The sequence below is a fragment of the Diplotaxodon limnothrissa genome, linkage group LG11 (assembly GCF_057381915.1).
Source record: "Diplotaxodon limnothrissa isolate DT_005_m linkage group LG11, D_limnothrissa_male_GT1.1, whole genome shotgun sequence".
Lineage (NCBI taxonomy): Eukaryota > Metazoa > Chordata > Actinopteri > Cichliformes > Cichlidae > Diplotaxodon > Diplotaxodon limnothrissa.
Window position 1 is genome coordinate 29,215,528 of NC_140606.1, and position 15,887 is coordinate 29,231,414.

The 15,887-nt window shown below is 41.2% G+C and overlaps 1 protein-coding gene across 3 annotated transcripts; it reads right to left on the reverse strand.

The window, feature by feature from the left end:
• Positions 1–1,902: 1,902 nt before the first annotated feature.
• Positions 1,903–14,418, reverse strand: pdp1 (pyruvate dehydrogenase phosphatase catalytic subunit 1). Of its 3 annotated transcripts, none has more exons than XM_085366574.1 (9): positions 14,336–14,418; positions 7,944–8,208; positions 7,696–7,863; positions 6,938–7,149; positions 5,942–6,023; positions 5,301–5,395; positions 5,040–5,208; positions 4,737–4,955; positions 1,903–3,770 (listed from the first exon to the last, which is right to left on the reverse strand). In XM_085366574.1, exons 2-9 carry the CDS (start codon positions 8,193–8,195, stop codon positions 3,390–3,392), a joined length of 1,578 nt encoding a protein of 525 aa, XP_085222700.1. In that variant the 5' UTR covers positions 8,196–8,208; positions 14,336–14,418; the 3' UTR covers positions 1,903–3,389. The 3 variants fall into 3 exon arrangements, with proteins under 3 accessions (XP_085222700.1, XP_085222699.1, XP_085222698.1); XM_085366573.1 differs by having other exon boundaries at positions 7,944–8,280; XM_085366572.1 differs by having other exon boundaries at positions 7,944–8,280; positions 14,238–14,418.
• Between the last annotated feature and the right edge of the window lie 1,469 nt (positions 14,419–15,887).

The following is a 15,887-nucleotide window of genomic DNA, read 5'->3' on the forward strand; positions in this document are numbered from 1 at the left end:
CCCACTTAAATCAGCTTATTTGTACTGCACATGTATTCCATAAGCCTAAATCAAACATAAAATCAACTTTAGTATGATGCCAGCTGTCTAATAAATCAACTATATGTGTATGAAAACATTCAAAGTACCGCAAAGTATGAATATCTGCTGCCAAAGAAGTTAATAAAAATGTCTGTGTGGGTATTCCATACATACATATGTAAGTGCAAGTTTCTCCTTTATTTCTTTACAAGCCCCGAACAGAAGTTCACCTGCTTCCTGCTTCAAAATTTCATTCATTGCTAATCTAGCTCCATGACAACAAATGCATAAAGATTATAAGTGAAGCTGTTGCCACTCTTAGCGCTGGATAGGATTGATTTAATTGCTTGCCTCTGTTGTAATACTGCACTCTGGTGAGTCAGTTTTATTATGAAGGGTGATTTGCATTATAATTTCCGTAAAACAAAGGCACTCACTCATCATTTACACACTAATCTGGAAATAACGTCCTTGGAGCAGCGGAAGCAACGTGTGTGACTGACCAAAATACGCAGAGGTGTTTATTTCCAGTAAAGTGGCTAATGTCACCTATGCACACGAGTTCTTCCAGACACCCACTGAGTGTGAGCGCAACAATGAAATAAAATGCTTATACAGTAAGGCATTCATCTCTCACTGACTCTTTGTGACATAGCAATTCAGTTGAAACACCAGTTCAGAACAAGTCTCCTCAAAGTCCTTTATATTGAAAGGTAAAGACAGATCAGACACACACAATCAGATGACTCCATGTGAGTAAGCACTTGGTGACAGTGGGAAGGAAAAACTCCCTTTTAACAGGAAGAAACCTCTCTGGCAGAACCTGGGGGTGAGAGCAACAGCTGCTCCTGGACAATTGTACATCAGGGTTTGATGACACAAGCCATGCTGCAATGTTCACGACCCAGTCACACAGCCTGTTGTACCCTGGAGGCGGGGTCATTATCATTCCAAGTCTTAAAAACGCTGAAATCGTTTTATGGTGCATCCAGTGTAGTAACAACTTTACAAGGCTGCTGTGTTAGCTTGTGCTTGTGTGTTCAAGGATCTTTTAAAGGATTAACTAAAAGAAAGTAAAATGCAGATTTATACAAATAAAGATTTTATAAAATCATTACTACAATCCTCTTTTAATATGTTGATCTTCTCCATGTGAAAGGAGTGGGGGGAAAAAAAAAATCAGAAGAAAGATTAAAATTTTGATTTATTTTAATCACAAGCTACAAAAAAAAAGAAGATATTTTTGACTTTTGCATCTGAAAGCTGCATTGCTCACCGGTCACTTCATTAGGTCCAGCTTGGTAATACCAGATTGAAGCTTCTTTTGCTTCGGAGCAGCTTTAATTATTCATGGCACTCAGAAATACTGAACTTAAATACTCAAACCAGCCCATCAGGAACCAACAACTTTGCTGGGTTCATAAAGAGTTAAAATCATTCAGTTGCTCCGTTTCAACTACAGCAGAGCACCCTGATGTGTCTACATGCCTAAATGCAATGAAGTTGCTGATTCATCAATATTTGCATTAACGAGCAGTTGAACTGGTGTCTCTACTGAAGCTGGCCCAAGTGCATCTGTTAACTTATAGGACACAGCTGTAGCACAAATCTCCGACGACAGCATAGCGACAGGTTTGTGTTGTAGTTAAACCTCCTCTGGCCTCTTTTTGACACTTGGCCTGTTTGGCGCAACAGCACCACCTAGTGGCAGCAAACACAGTAAAGCTCCAACTGTCCCATGAGCACTGCGCCACATGTAACATTTAACCTACCTGTGTGTATAGTGACGACACACCTGAGGCACACTGACCTTCCAGGTGTTTGAAGGTCAGAACCTTCCTGGCTGAAGCACTATTCTGGTGGCCTTCTTTGTATAACCCAAAACAAACCGAACAGTACCAGGATTTCTGTATTTGGCGTTTTATTAAAGCATTCCATATACAAAACTCAACCCACATAAGTTAAAATTTATACATACAACAGAAATGATGTGTCACATACTCCAAAAGCTGAATAAATAATATTTACTATTCAAACAGCTTCTTTCAAATGTACATTCTGCTCATTCAACAACCACAACCCTGATTTCTAAGTAACAGGAGGGGTTGGTTTGCTGCTTTGATTCTTATTAATCACATGAATGATAAACTTCCAATCTGCAACAACCTGTTACACTATAAATGACCTGTCATATGTATATGGTTTTTAACCCTTCAATATTTGGAAAAGAAACTCAAGGTAAAAAAACAAACAAAAAAAAACAAACAAACAAGGTCAGTGTGTGCATTAAGGTGCACATTAACAGGAAGTCTGACTTTGATCCTCTATTATCAGGGATACAAAGCAGCATTACATATGGAGAATAACTCCATTTGTTAGTAGACAGGTAAATATCAGTGTACTCATACAGCTCAGATCTTCAGTGAGGTGCTTTTGTCATTGCTCTGTGTGAAAGTACACTGGATTCAAAGTGAAAACGATCACTTATGTCACCAGTTCCTGACCTTTCCAGTTTGTGACCTTAAGGATGAAAAAACATCTCTTCTTCCCAAGTTAAGCCTTTAATGCGAGCAGCGAGCACTCAAACTACAACTCCTTCCTCCCTAGTTTCTCTGTGTAACAGAATGACTTCCCTCTAACTTAAACTGTGAGCCCTCAACTTTATTTTGAGCCGTATGAGGTTTAAGAGTTGGCTTGTAGCCTACATTCTAGAGTATTTACCTCCACATTGGACGTGGACATCAATGTGAACACCTTAACACTCTGAAATCAGTGGAGTAGATCTCACTGTAAACACAGAACAAAGCATCTGTGTTTAGATTCACCAAGAACATCTCATACAATGTCACAGGGTAAAAACAAGTTAATGAATCAGCCCAGGTCGTAACAACAGTCCCTCAGAAACAAACTACAAAGAGAAATGACTGCATCCTGCTTGTAGCCGAAAACGAGAGCACGCTACAGTCGGGGCACAGCCTATTTAAAATCCATAATAGAACAACAGGTGGAGTCAGCCCTGTTGCTAAAAGCCTCATTGCTTTTTAAGCCACTCCCACGTCCTTTACCCTTTTTGGAAGTTTCTAGATTTTCAGTTTGTAACAGTGTCTTATTACAAAGAGAAGTGTACACGAAAATGGCAACGAGCGGCAGCATAAATAACACGTTATAAGAAACGTCATCCAGTTTTTAGCTGACATCTTAATAAGAAACCGCAGCACTGCATACAGACAAATAACACTCTTTATATAGTGTTAAAACAATGATATTTACCGGTGGACAGATACTGAATATGGCCGGTTTGTCCTCGGTGTGCTTAGATACAGATCTGCTGTGTGTGTGTGATCAGTGTTACATGGCTAATGAGCAGCTCATGACTGGCCTTCCTGTCTCTGTGCTCCAATCACATGAGGGTTAAACTGCGTGATGATGATGGTGATGTCATCGCGGTACATGCGAGCCAGCTCCTCGGGCAGTGACAGCATCTTTGACAGCCTCTCGTGGTCCACTGTGCCAAACTCGTTGTTTCCCACCGCGTGGCGCATCAGGTGGGTGGCGGCGTTCTGATCTTCAAATGCTGAGGACGCACGAGCCTTTCGCTCCTCGAGCAGCCCCTGCATTTGTCCCAAGGTCACCCTGTATCCTCCGACTTTGAGCGGCTGATGCTGGTGGACCCCAGTCAAATACTCCCCGACGATACGAATCACTTCCTGCCTGTGGAGGGTCTCCCAAAGGCCATCAGAGCCAATCACCTGCCGAGAGAAGAGTCATATAATTGTATATATAATCTACCGAAAGAAATCATTAAAAGACCAAAATCACAATGAGATTCATGCCCATGATGAATGTATTTACACTTAAAACCACAACTGTAAGTCAGAAAACATTCAAGTGTAGTAACTGAAGCCGGCATGGGAGCTGTAGCTAACATTATTCATTCGCTTGGGAAAATACTGGCACTGAGAATAAGTCATCTAAACCTAATTATTTCTTCATAAATACAGCCTTTGTTTGAAAAGGTCACACAGCATGCATTAGCTAGATATTTCCTCAAAAGAAGAGCTTTCTTTTTAATTAAATAAATAGCACAGCCCACTTTTACATGCAATGAAAAAAAGGTACATCTGGAGGATGGATGCCTACTTTGAGGAGAACAATGGTACAAACATCAGGATTCAGAGCACATTATTCAGTTCTCAGAGTTAATTAGATGTGACTCATAAAATCTGACATTATTCAGCCTATTGACATAAAATATAGACCCCAGATCCATAATGTGTTTAATTTTATAAATAGAATAAATGTCCAGGTGTCAACTCTTTGGATCAGTTCCTACGTCTCGGATTTATGCGGGGCTTTAAATCAACTAATGCTGGGCCCTTTAACCAGTGAAGAATGAGAGCTTTATTAAGAATGGGGATGATGTTGCATTGATCATCGTGACTGTAGACATACAAGTTTTCAAAATGTTGAAGGGCAGTATATTTTTGGGACAGATGTGGAAAAACGATAAGACTGCCAGGAAATAAATGTCCTGATGTAAAACACATTGTATGTATTTTGTATGACACAGCAGCGGGGGTTAGGTTAACTGACAGGCCGGGATCCTGTCCAGGGTTTACCCTGCATCTGTGACAGCTGGCATAGGCTCCAGCTCCTGAACTGGATAAGCAAAAGAGAATGGATGGATGGGTGACAGCACCGCCGCTGCATCTTACCAGGAAGCGATCCTGTGGCCTCAGCTTGTGATACGTGATCTCGGGCTCAGCGGTCAAGTAAGGAGGGGTGTGATAGTTCGGGGGGATAAACTTGGTATGCTCATTTTCGTGAAGCTGATCAGGTCCGGACTCCAAGACGCGCTTCTGCAGCTCAATGCTCCACTTGAACTTCACATCCCCGAACGCACGGAAAGGCATGAGCAAGCCGAGCAGCCGCTCCTGACAAAGAAGAAAAATATGGTGGCGAGGTTTTAATAAAGGTTGTAAACACAATCACAATGAGCAGATTAACGAGTGCAGTACCTGACGGATGACCGTTTTTCTCTCTGATGGAGGGTGTTCGCTCCGTATCCGAGCCACCTCGCTCTCATTCTGGGCGTTATGGTCATTGGAGAATGTGTGAGCGCTGAATGAACCATCCTCCTCTTGGACACCCAAAACTGCCCGAGCATCTCCTGCATTGGCTATAAAGCTTCAGAAACAAAGAGACAACGTTACAAAAAAATCTATTTCATCCCTTTAATGTTGCTATAATGCATTAAACCATGTATTTATTGTTCATACAGGTCTGGTCCATCAATGTGAGCCACACAGGCTGTTGCTCCAGAAAAGGCCACTCTCAGAACCCAGTAGTGCAAAAAAGCATTTGGGTCTCCAACCTGCAGAGCAAAATAAAGCAGGAAAGGACTGTGCTTACTAGACAGGCAGGCACTGACACACAAGCTCCCCTTTGAGCCATAAAAGTTTAAATTTGGATGCTCACATTTTTTGGCATTGCTGCTGTGGAGAAATGTTATTCAATATGTGGCTTAATGTGTCAAACTGAACTCAAGTCTTGGCACAATTTAAATCAGGCTAACATGTCCGTGATATTCTGAATTTGTGCTCAGCCAATATCAGCTTACACTGCATGCGGGCACACTATGAGGAGGACTGCCCTGGGCTACAACTGCAATAATAACCACTGCAAGTTTCATAATGAAGCTGAAATAATGTCAGACATGGAAAGTAAATCAGGGAGATGATAAAAGGCCAGAAATTACTCTAATGATAAAATGAGTCGATGACACTCAGGGTCTCACTTGGGAGTTAATTCAGAGCTCCTAAGTTTGCCTCCTTAAAGTAAAACTTGGAACATAAACTAGTCACACCAAACTGTATTAGCATGTTCACAAGGCACACCTTGGATTTTTTACAGTTCATACCTGAGCTTCCAGTGAAATATCATTGTCGAGCCTCTTGAAGGCATTCAGCAACGCCTCGCGGGTGTCTGGAACGTCACCTGGGCTGAAAACAGGGAGAACACTTGAGTGAATCGGCTAAAAGCAGGAGGCACAGGTCGAGAACAGAGACCAAAAACAGCACTACTGGAAAACAACACACCGGCCTATGTTGGTGTGGGTGTGCTGCTACCAGGTAAAGATGAAAATAAAATGAGAAAGAAGGAAATGTTTGCCAAGGCCAAACACTGGGGAGAAAAATTACACTTCTGTGAATCAGAACAGATGACGGTCTACTAATGCTTTTGACATACTGGAAAGGCCAAAAGACAAAGAATGCATTTGTAAACATCATACATTAACTGGACATTTTATTAGGTACACCTTGAAGACAACAGAAGATGCAGGCCACTACGACTCCTCGGGTAGGCTGCAAAATGATGTTTATGCTAAGGGGGCCCAAACTGTGCCAAGAACATTTCCCCTATACTATTACACCACCAGCAGCCTGAACCGCTGATGCACAGCAGGATGGATCTGTGCTTTCATGTTGTTTACACCAAATTCAGACCCTGTCATCCAAAATGTCACAGCAGAATTTGAGACTCATCAGACAAGGAAAGCTTCTTTTGTCCAGTTTTGGTGAACCCATGCAAACTGCATCCTCAGTTTTCTGTTACTAGCTGACACCACTGGGCGGTCGTCTTGACCATGTCTACAAGCCTAAATGCACTTAGCTGCTGCTGTGTGATGATCTGATTAGACGTACCCAGTGAAAACCCAGGCAATGAACACACATTTGTGAGGCAAACGCTGAGCTGAGTCCAGCAGAGGCTGCTTGAGAAAGTTTGAGAAACGAATTGCTCTCATTTTAATACAAAACGCCCGGGGTGGGGGGGTTCTTTGTTTGTTTCTTTGTTTTTTAACACAGTGGCCTTTAGACGTAGAAGTGTGTACTCTGCTGACTTTCACATTCCTCACCTGGTTAGATCGATTAATTCCTGCCAGTAGGTTCGAAGGCTGTTGAAGTAGAGCCTCTGAGCCTCCCTACTGAAGTAGTCGTTGGGGTGTTTGTGCCACTGCAAGATGGGACTAAGAGCCCTGCCGGCCTCCACCGCTGCCTCAAGCTCACACAGAGTGTTGTGGGGCAGCAGTGACACTGCTATGTAGTAAAACAACCGCTCACTCAGCGCCTGCAGAGAAGAGTTTGTTGCACAGGAAACAGTACAATTGCATAAAGACACACAGTGGCAAACATAACACAGAAAGGTGCATCGTGCCCCAACAGCTGTGCAGCCTTTCAAATATTTGCACAAAATGAAATATTTACACATTGTTAGTTTGCAGATTGCACCAAAAAAAAAATTCAATCACAATCGTTTGGATTTGCAAGCTACGCCTTTAGAGCAAAGAAAGCTAATCAGTTAAAATGCTATGCAGGATAACTGTGTCAGAGCTAGTGACAATAAATGTCACTGAGGAAAAATAGACCACAAATTATCGACAATTATGAGGTTTTTTACTCAATCTGACATGTCTGAGCATTTTCTTTCAATATTCAATTCAATACGAGCTAAATAATCAACTTTCTGGATAAAGTTTGATGAAGAAAATGAGGGTCTGCCAAGAAAAACAAGAAAGAAAAAGTAGTAAGGTTTGAGTTTGAGTCCAAGCTACGCTGCTGGAGAAAAGTAAGATAACCAGTTAAAATGACACGCAGGCTAAGTGTCCCAGTTTACCTGTGCACAGGCGCAGCCAGCGTGGCCGTCAAACACGCCGAGCAGCATCCCTCGCGTCTGCAGGCACGTGGCTGCGCTGCGGCGATCTTCGATGGGAGCGTTGGCTGGCAGCTGATTACTTTCGAAACCCATCACCGAAGACACATTTTTCCCATCAAACTCTGGCACCTGGGATTACAGCATGAATAGTAAACTACAGCAATGCTACTACGGATGGCAAAATGCATTTTATCTACAACCCAACAAACCTTAAAGCTGTACTCGTTGGCTTTGAGAATGGAGTTGACCTGCGGAGGGGTGAGGATGTAGCTGTGGAGAACTGAGGATGTCTGGTAACTTCTTGATGGCTGGCGTCGTTGCCACATGTGAGCCGACTTTCTTGAGGCAGGTAGGTGAGCTACAGGCCCAAACTGGGACTGGTGTTGTTGGCATGGTAACAGACTGGAGGCCAAGACCTTGGAGCGAGGCAAAGCCCTGAGCAGCTGAGATGTCACAGGCATGGCTGACGGTACCCTGTAGGCAGGCAGGCGCGCACGCACACACACACACACACACACACACTCTGCAGTGCTGATGTAACCACACCTATTGAAGAGGTACAGCGGTCAGAGAGCAGCAGATGGAGGTCCTTTTCTTTAAGCTGCATTCATCAGCAGAGGGGCAGAGTGTCCCTGGCATAGACCATTAAGCAAACACTGTGCAAACAAACTGGGATGATGTGACGAGATTTTGCAGCTGGTCGTAAGCTTTATGACAGAATAACGTAAAAACAGTTTTTCCATAGTAACTGCCGACATGATACTTGAAAGTTAATGTTCAGACAAATCCTTTAAACCTGACTCCTGCAGTGACCATTCACATATTTTGCCTGTGGGCAATTCAGATTAAATCAGTTCGCTGGTTAAATGTTGGGCTGTTGATTGACTGCTTGCTGTACTGGAAACTTTATGGAGCCCAACATTACTGTGAAACAGAATAGGTCAAAGTAAGGGATCCATGTAAAGATGATGCAGTAAAAAAATACATGAATTTCAATACTTCTGTGTAGGGCTGCTCGATTATGGCAAAAATGATAATCACGATTATTTTCACTGAAATTGAGATCGCGATTATTTGACGATATTTATTTAACCCTTTAAGACCTACTATAGAACCAAGTCCGCCAGAGCTTATATTATTTTTTTACATGTTGTAGTGCCATTTGTGGGAGCATTTCAAGTTGCTAAATAACTGTTATAGCCCATATTTTAATAATATGTATGCATTAAGTCCATAGTAACTACATTAATTGCAAAAAAGTGCAATAAACTACAAAAAAATTGAAAATCGTTTTTGTTTTGTTTTTTTACATATATTTCTACTTGGAGAAATTTAAGAGGCTTATCCTTCAAAACTTTAAATACAAAAAAGTTGCAAAAAATAGTTTACAACAACAGGAAATTTATTTTGAGTGTCTTCATAGTTTTATTTTGGAGATACACCAATTTTTATATAAACTGCAGGTAAAACAAAAAAAACAATCCTATGATGCAAATTTGCAAAGAAAACAGCATGTGCATCAAAATAAACTATTTCCAGCAGTGCAATTCGAGTTCTAAGCATCCCAGAAACTATTCAGAAAAGTCAAACATGACCAGTAGAGGTTTTTAAGGTCTACAAGTAAAAAACTACATTTCCGCGAAAATGACGTCACTTCCGGTTTCGGCCAGGAAATGGCGGACATGCGACAGTTCGCGCTGACATCTGTTTCACTGTGGGAAGTGTTATGAACAGCTGATGGATCGGCAAAGCGTGTTTCTGGAATATTATGTTTTTGTTCCTGCAAGCGCTTTTTATGCAATTTTTGCAAAGCTTTATGTGGAAGGAAACCGTGACCGAGGACAAGCTGATGGCATAAGTTGTAAGTACAACTCCTCGGTTTCATATGCAAAACAAATTATTGCGCTAGCTTACATGGTTCAGATTCTACAGGGATTTAAAAGTAGTTACACAAAACGGAGCGTGCTGCTCTGACCGGATTTAAAGGGTTAACAATGACTTTTAAAAATAATATAAAATAGTGTGCAACACCACTGAAGTTTTTTTTTTTTTTTTTTTAACCTCTCTTTTCAACCAACGGCAGTCACTCTCCTCTCCAAATAACTTCTGCTTAGCTTTCCGAGCTTCCCTCGGGTCCTCTTAATCAGCGGTCTCCAACCTTTTTTGCGCCACGGACCGGTTTATGCCCGACAATATTTTCACGGACCGGCCTTTAAGGTGTCGCAGATAAATGAGGGAGGGGCTAATAATCGGCTCAGTCATTTTTAATGATCGTTGAAAGCCCATATCGTAATCGTGATTAAAATTCGATTAATTGAGCAGCCCTACTTCTGTGCTCAGGAATAGTTGTGTTGAGGAGGGGATCTTTAAATAGTTGTGATCTCTGTATCGCCATTTCTTTAGCGCTTAAACACACAGCATGCTGACCAACTACATACTGGATGAACAAGTCCTTCATTGTTTGAAATAGGGCTGCCACAATTAGTCGACTAGTCACAATTACGTCGACAATCAAAATCGTTTACGACTGAATTTAAGAGTGTAATAACGGACTGAAACAGAAGATGGCAGCGCTGCCCAGAATTCATAGCGCAGCCCAGCTCAGTTTCCAACAATGGCAGCAGCTAGTTAGTTTTAATATTACTCTTATTGTGTGGATGCCCTCAAAGGGCATCCACACTATTGAGTTCCTGTTTCTATTTATTCCACTATATTCTAGTTGCTTCCGTACACTTTTTGGCACTTAACGACTCCCACAGTTTTTATCCGATTTTCGCCATTCAAACTTTTAAAAAATTCTGCTATTTCTGCTAATGCGGGCTATGACTTTTGGTGCTCATAACTTCTATACTTTTTGAGATATTGAATTTTTTTGCAATATTTTTTGCCCATTTCTGCCATATTATCAGTGGCCTCACTGATTTTCCTTGCCAGGTTGACCTGTGTTCTAGCTCAGTGAGATGAGCATCCGTTCTCAGACTGGGAGGCCCGGGTTCAAATCCCGCTTATGGCAACATTTCTTTCAGTTAACAGTTAAACTTTTTTAACTCTTTTCAGCAGAAATTCTGCTAATTGAACTCTTTTCAGCAGAATTTTCACCTCTTTTCTGCCCAAATTCTGCTTAATTAACCTCTTCTGAAAAACTTTCAGCCTTTTCACCTCTTATTAGCACAAATCTCAGCTGTTTTCAGAAAATACTCTTTTCAGCAGAAATTCTGCTAATTCACCTCTTTTCTGCCAAGTTTTCAGCCTTTCACCTCTTATCAGCACAATTCTCAGCCGCTTCCGCTCATTTCAGCACAATTGTCAGTCTCTCCGCCTCTTCTTTGTGAGAATCAGTTTGGCTCAGTGAGATGAGAAGCCGCCTTGAGACCAGAAGGGCAACGTTCAAATCCTGCTCTAGGGCAACATTTTTTTTTCAACTTTTTCAGCAGAAATCTTCAGCGTTAAGGCATCCACACAGCATTTTTGCAGGAAATGCAAATTTTTCTAGTTATTCTTTCTGGGTCACAAAATAAACTTTTAACATATTTTTAGGTGAGAATGTAGCTTTGTAAACCTCAAATATCTTCTCAGTTTATCAAGACACCAACATATTTTCAAAAGCGCTCCGACGCTTTCGGAGACGTCTGTTACCCACTAGCTCAATAGCTAGCCGGGGGCAAGGCTCACTAGAGCCTGTGAGAACACCGGACTCCCGGCAAATCGGTTTCAAACCCACCATGGTCTTTCGCTACTCAGGTTAAACATGTAATATAAGTCACTTAGATAACTTAAAATGTTATTGTTTGGCTTTTTTTTTGTATTTTATTTGTTCCTGAGTAAATCGGTTTGGCTGAGATTAAAGTTGTAGTTTTTACACAGCTGAATAAACCTCAAGAAGACAACCGATTATCAGAAGTGTGAGATGCTCGGGAATGTACTCCGGCGTCCCATTATATTTTAGATAGCAAGGAGTTTATTAAACTTCACCGAAACAATCTGCAAATTTCATTACAATTTAATAAACTACCATCTTGTCTTTACTTTTAGTTAGCACATACCTTAAACACTTAAAGCTGTAAGCTAATGATAGTTATATAAGAGCAGATGCATGCTGGTGCGGTGCAATAAGCTGCACGCTGTACGTCTAATGGATGCATGATCTGATTAGTCCACTAATCGCAAAAATAATCTGTGACTAGTCGACTATCAAAATAATCGTTTGTGGCAGCCCTAGTTTGAAACAATAGAGAAAGAGAGACAAACAGAAGGTCCTTGCTGCATAATGTGTTACAGTAGTGCAGGACCACAAAGCCTCAATTTGAAGTAAAAACATTTATGAGGCTGGTCACTTTATTAGGTACAACTATTCAATCAGACGATCACATGGCAGCAACTCACAAGCATCAGAATGGGGAAAAACGGTGATTTTAGTGACTTTATATGTGGCATGGTTGATGGTGCCAAAGGGATGGTTTTGAGTATTTCAGAAACTACAGATCTACTGGGATTCTACCAAACAGACATATCTAGGGCTTACAGCCAAAGGTCTGAAAAAAGTAGGTGAAAAAGTAAGTGGGTGAAAAGGCATCAATGCCAGAGGTCAGTAGAGAATCACCAGACTGCTTTAAGCTTATCGGAAGGCAACAGTAACTCAAATAATAACTAAGGTATGCAGAAGAGCATCTCTGCATGCACGAAATATATCAAACCTTGAAGCAGATGGGCTACAACAACAGAAGACCACACCAAGTGTCCCTTCTGTCAGCTAGTAACAGGAAACTGAAAAATTCACACAGACTCATGGTGCCTTGTATTAATCCTTGTGGTGTGGGGGATGTTTTTTTTTCTTTTTTTTGCACACTTTGGACCCTTCAGTACCACATGAACATTGATAAAGCGCCTCAACTTACTCGAGTATTGTTGCTGATCATATGCATCCCTTTATGACCACAGCGTACCATCTTCTGATGGCTGCCTCCAGCAGGATAACACACCACGTTCACTGCACTCAAATAGCCTTCACAGTCAACAGATCTCAATCAAATTGAGCCATTTTTGATGTGGTGAAACCAGAGATTCAGATCATAGATGTGCAGCTGACCAATCTGCAGTAATAGTCTAATGCCACTGTGTCAATATGGACCAAAATCTCTGACAAATGTTTCAGGCACCTTGTTGAATCTGTGCCACAAAGAGTTAAGACAGTTCTGAAGGCAAAAAGGAGGTCAAAACCAGCACTAGCAATGTGTACCTAATAAAGTAGCTCCGGTGAGCGTGTACTCTCAACAAAATTGCTCTTATTCATAAATTAAATTTGCATGAACACTGTGTTGAATATTTAGAGAAGAAATGTCAACTCTCAAAGATATTGTTACAGTGATTATGTCCCATAATCTCAGATAGGGGCAGTGTAGAGCCTCCTTCAGGAATAATAGAAAGTGTTTTAGTTTCGTTTATATAGTTTGACGAGGTTTAACCATTTCTGTCCTGAAGTATTGAGAAAAACCTGGATTAGAGATAGCGCCACTGGAGACGACATCTGCCGTGAGTTGTACTCTGCACTCTTCTCTATAGGTCAGCAACTCTGCACACTGACTGTTAAAAATAGCCCTGGCAGTAACTCGCCCCTGACATTTAGTTCTTGAATCTAAATGACTGGTCAGGATGACCCAGTAAACCGGATCCTCACTGCAACTGTTCATAAAATCTGCCCTCATTTAATAATTTAAGACGAGTCACGAGAACAGGGTGAAAAGAGAAACCAACAGATATGAAACTTCCTCAGCTGATTCTGAAAACAGTCAGATACCTTTATGTATTTAAAATGGTAAGAAGCTACATATCCAGACATGCAAATAAGGCAGTGTGCATACACTTCCAGCAGTCAAACCTTAATAGAATAAACAAGCAAATGTGTACTTTGAGCGTTTTCTTTCCACTAGTCTAAAAAAGAAAAGAAAGGGGGAAAAAGACCTGTATTACGGAAGTAAAATAGCGTCAGAACTGTAAAAATAAAATTACCAGCTCCTAAAAAGACGTTTCCGCTCTATGTTTCGCCTGTTATATCTACAGACCATCAAAATGTGGAAAAACTCTTAAAGTGTGCGGACAGTGATGGAGCAACAAAGGTGATGGATGCTCGGGTAAAAACGTACTCCTTACAGTGACGGCGTCTTGCAGGCTGACCCCATATGGAGAAAGCCCAAACTATGTGTGAGGCACACAGACCACTGAGGGCCCGTCCCAGCTTGGATCTCTGCAACTAAGTTGTCATGTTTGTTGTCATCACTAGCCTTTCCTTGCTAGTTGCAAAGCAGGTCTGTAAACCAACCAGCCAGTATTGGAGGAGTCCGACTAAAAACATGGAGGCGTAGTCTCAGAGCCACAACATGACAATAAAATAGGAACAGGAAAGCTGTCAAACAAGGTTAGTTAAATGGGTACAGTAGCCAAATTCATGCTAACGGCTGCTAGTGGTGTCCAGGTTACACCCACCAAACTGGATACGGTTTGCTTACATAAGACGCGACTACACCCGGGAAAAATCCTCCGGACTTCAACGCATCTTAACCTGCAAGAGTGAAAAGTTCAAACGAGGTGCAAAGTTATGGCTTACCTCAACCAGCGGATGTAAAGAAGTTATTTGAGCTCATGGCTTAACGCCGACCCCTCTGTGTATCATTCGGGAGCGCCACCCGGTGGAGTGAACTCTGATTGGCTAAGGGCTAGCAGACGTGATGACGTAGAAGCATAACCACATGCACAAAGTCAGGATGTGCTTTTTAAAGCCCCACTTCTAGATAGGATCAGAACTGCTGTGACCCAAGAAAAGCGATCCGCTTTTTAGTTTTTAGTATATGTAAATTTTATAATTTAATAAACAATTTTATAATCTGTACATTTATAATGTTTTATTTTGTTTCTGAATTTACAATTTGTCATTTGAAGAATAAAAGAGTCTTAAAATAAACCAGAAAAAAAAAAGATTTGTTAAGTACATCTGTTCCTCTTATCCTTCTAAATATCCACTCAGGCAATCAAGTGGCAGCAACTCAATGCATTTAGACATGTAGACATGATCAAAACGAACTGCTGAAGTTCAAATGGAGCATCAGAGTGGGGATGAACAGTGATTTAAGTGACTTTGAAAGTAGAATGGTTGGTGCCACACTTCTCCGGGTTTCACAGCGAGTGGTCCGAAAAACAGAAAACATCCAGTTCACTAGGTGAAAATGCCTTGTTGATGTCACAGGAGACTGGGCAGTCCGGTTTGAGCTGATAGGAAGACAACAGTAACTCAAAAACCACACGTTATGCAGGTATGCAGATGATAATCTATGGTATGTTGAAACTTGAAGCAGATGGGCTACCTTGGTTGGGCTATGGATGGATTTAAATTTGATGTCAGCAAGACGTTTAAAAAAAAAAAAAAGGATTCGGTCTATTTAGCACCGCACTGCAATGCTTCTTCTTTTAAGAACACTTTGTGTATTAATGAGCCCAGTTTCTGTACTATTGAAAGAAAATTATTAATATTTTTTCTTGAGTTCAGCAGCTTGGAGGTGTTCTAATGTCTTCACAAGTCTGGAATCCAGGCAGGCCAGGTTAGTCAGTTAATCTATGGAACCACCATACTGTAAATCATGCAGTGCAGTTAAGCATTACCTTGCTGAAATATTTCCCAAATTTTTTTTCAATGCACCAAACCTCTTTGTAGGAGTTACACCACTCATCATTGATGGAGTCTTCACAGATGTAACACCATGTGTACTAATGCAATACCATACCATGGTAGCATGAACAGTGCACTGGTAGTGTGCCGGATTTGGAATATGCAACAGCAAAAGGCAATGAGAACATTCCCCACTATGCCTGAGGTAACAGAGCCAGACATATTTCAGTAAAGCATCTGCATTAAAAGGCACACAGTCAAGAAAGAAAACCAAGACAGAGAGAAATAAAAATAAAAGATTATAACTTTTTCATGCTGGCCAGTGTTTTTCTAGCTTCAGTCAGGAACCTTCCTCTATACAATTAAAATTCTGTTTGGATTTACATATATATATATATATATATAAACAAAAGAAAACAACCCCCCCCCCAAAACACATATTTCTTATGGAATAAAATAAGGAGACTGATTTTTTAAATCTATGAGCATGTTTGAT